This window comes from Rhagoletis zephyria, unplaced genomic scaffold (assembly GCF_001687245.7).
Source record: "Rhagoletis zephyria isolate East Lansing unplaced genomic scaffold, Rhagoletis_zephyria_1.1 Rzeph_scaffold_26352, whole genome shotgun sequence".
NCBI classification, from domain to species: domain Eukaryota; kingdom Metazoa; phylum Arthropoda; class Insecta; order Diptera; family Tephritidae; genus Rhagoletis; species Rhagoletis zephyria.
In genome coordinates, this window is record NW_016183410.1 from 2,806 (window position 1) to 5,571 (window position 2,766).

Here is a 2,766-nt window from a genome sequence, read left to right on the forward strand (position 1 = left end):
ATTTCGAAATATTTACACATTACCGACGCATTGAATCCATCATTGTTGTACAATAACACACGTCCATAAATTATCGGAATCCTTAGCAAGCTGACAGAAAAAAGTGTAAACTAAAACATATCAGATCCTTTCTCAGGTATTCGCTAGTATTTTATTTCTTTAAGTACACTAATTCATTAAAGCATTTGAAAAATTTAATGCACATACATTATTAGTTATGATCGTTCAATATTTCCATGGTTTTAGTGCTAAGCGCCTTTACTCCAAGTTTTCTACGCAATTTTTGGCAGCAATTGTCAGTTACGCGGTTTTGCAGAATGACGATACGCGGTTTTGTACGTTAAACGACGACTTATGTACAGATATACATCTGCTTTTGCTGAAGGTTATCTTTTTTGTTTTTTTTTTCTATCTAGAGCCCGACCTCTACCCCTGTTCGTTCTAATTACATTTATGTTATCTTCATTTTTATCTTTATACTCCATCGATAACAAAATAGATGACAAATTCAATAAACATTTCTATAGCAAAATCGATGAGTATATTGGTAGCAAAATNTACGCGGTTTTGCAGAATGACGATACGCGGTTTTGTACGTTAAACGACGACTTATGTACAGATATACATCTGCTTTTGCTGAAGGTTATCTTTTTTGTTTTTTTTTTCTATCTAGAGCCCGACCTCTACCCCTGTTCGTTCTAATTACATTTATGTTATCTTCATTTTTATCTTTATACTCCATCGATAACAAAATAGATGACAAATTCAATAAACATTTCTATAGCAAAATCGATGAGTATATTGGTAGCAAAATCGATTATAAAATCGATAACAATATCGCTAACAAAATCTATAAAAACATCGATAACAAAATCAATAATCGATAAAAATATCGATGACAAAATCGATAAATATATCGATAGTAAAACCGATAAATAATCGATAACAAAATTTACAACAAAATCGACAAATAATCGGTAGCAAAATCGTTAACAAAAATCGATAAAAACATCGATAACAAAATTGATAAAAATATCGGTAACTAAATCGACAAATAATCGATAACGAAATTTGGAACAAAATCGGTAAATAATCGATAACAATATCGATAATAGAGCTGATAAAAATATCGATTATTATATCGATAAATCCCTAGAATCCCGAAAATCTTTAAAATCCCAAAGTAGTTCCCACATTGAGTCTCTGTGTCTCTATCTACATACATCGTTTTCTCTATAATTACCTTTATTTTAGCTTTTCTTCCTCTATCTTCGTCTAAATTTACCTTGGTATTCATTTCTGGCTTCATCTTTACGCATCTTTGTTTTTATTTTTACCTTAGCCTTTATCATTTTCTTTATCTATGTACGTACTCACCTTTACTTTCATACTTTTATTGGTCTTTTTCAAAGTGTTATNATTTGTGGGCGGATTTTGTTTATATTAACACCTTATACTAATATTCACTAAAGAAGCTTGTGTTCCAAATTTTTAATATATATAGTCAGCTTTTTCGTGATTTCTCCGACTATGTGGTATTACGCCTTAACAGGTTGTCGTAAACGCTGCAGATCCATCTGCGTTGAATGGATACCCTGAGTTGCGTGCTGTTCCATTGGTTGGTGGTTGGCGTGTGCTGTTTGTTTGGAGTGTTGGGTTAGCTGTGGGTTTTGCTGCACGATGCAACAAATTAAGCATTCCACTCCCTGTGGTGCCGGGAACCCGAGCATGCTTTCAGATGACACCAGTTATTGCAGTTGTTGTAACGGTCTGCGGTGGACGGGTGGTGGATGTTTCGGCGGCAGACACTACATGTCCAAGGTCCGGCACAGTACTGTACGGGTGCAGACTTGCCGTTTGGTCATGCACCCAACATAAAACGATGAGGAATATATATTTGAGCTTAAGTATTGCACAAAGGTGTTCTTAAACTAAGAGAAAGGTGAGTTAAGCTTCAGTTGTTTGTAGTTAAATTTATTTTTCTTTCAACATTTTTCAGGTTTTATGCAATTTCTCTGCAAACCAAAGTTTCCTAAATCTTAACGAAATATTTAGGAGTATCTCTTTTCTGTAAGGTTTTTTTCACAGAAAATTATACGAAGTAGTTGATAGGAACTCTTAAACAATTTCTGTACGAAAAATAAACAAAAATTCTGCAAGAAATTCTTCTCATAGCTGCATTATTTTCATTTCATTATAGNTCTATAGCGCTCATATCGAGCGCATATTGGCCCTCTGGTATACCTAGCACACGCGCTGTTCGCGCACTAACAAAATGCAATCCCGAAGTGTTGCGTATTAGCCTTGTGCTACGTAACTGCAATTGCTCAATCAGATCGTTTAGTTCATTTAGAAAGAGATCGGCACGCTGATCCTCGTTGAGTAGTGGTTTTTGCAGCTTTGATATTAGAAATCTGAATAGTGTCATATCTTCGGTGGGACTTGCAATATCAGTTTGCCGCTTTGGCTCTTGTACTGTTGCGTCTTCAGTTCTTTTTGCAAGCATATGATCTGGATATTGTGTGAAATGACGTTGCAGGCGGCGTCCTAAAAATATCTTGCCACATTTGGGACAGATCGACTCGGGTGGTACTCGTCGCTTTTGCGTAGGAGAGCTAGAGATAGGCGGTGTTGAAAAATCATCCGATTTGGTAGGCAAAGTATTTGATTGAAAGCTGCAGTAAAAATCTTTATCTTTTGCATCATTTACTAAACTTTCAACTTGTTCGGTTTGCACGACTGGATTTTCAATAATCTTTGTACAGT

General features: G+C 35.3%; 1 protein-coding gene across 1 annotated transcript; it reads right to left on the bottom strand.

The window, feature by feature from the left end:
• Nucleotides 1-2,194: 2,194 nt before the first annotated feature.
• LOC108382329 (uncharacterized) lies at nt 2,195-2,761 on the bottom strand (the record flags this gene model as incomplete). The annotated part of the gene is made up of 1 exon (XM_017638714.1): nt 2,195-2,761. A coding segment is annotated over one exon (567 nt), but the record flags the coding sequence as incomplete, so codon positions are not given.
• Between the last annotated feature and the right edge of the window lie 5 nt (nt 2,762-2,766).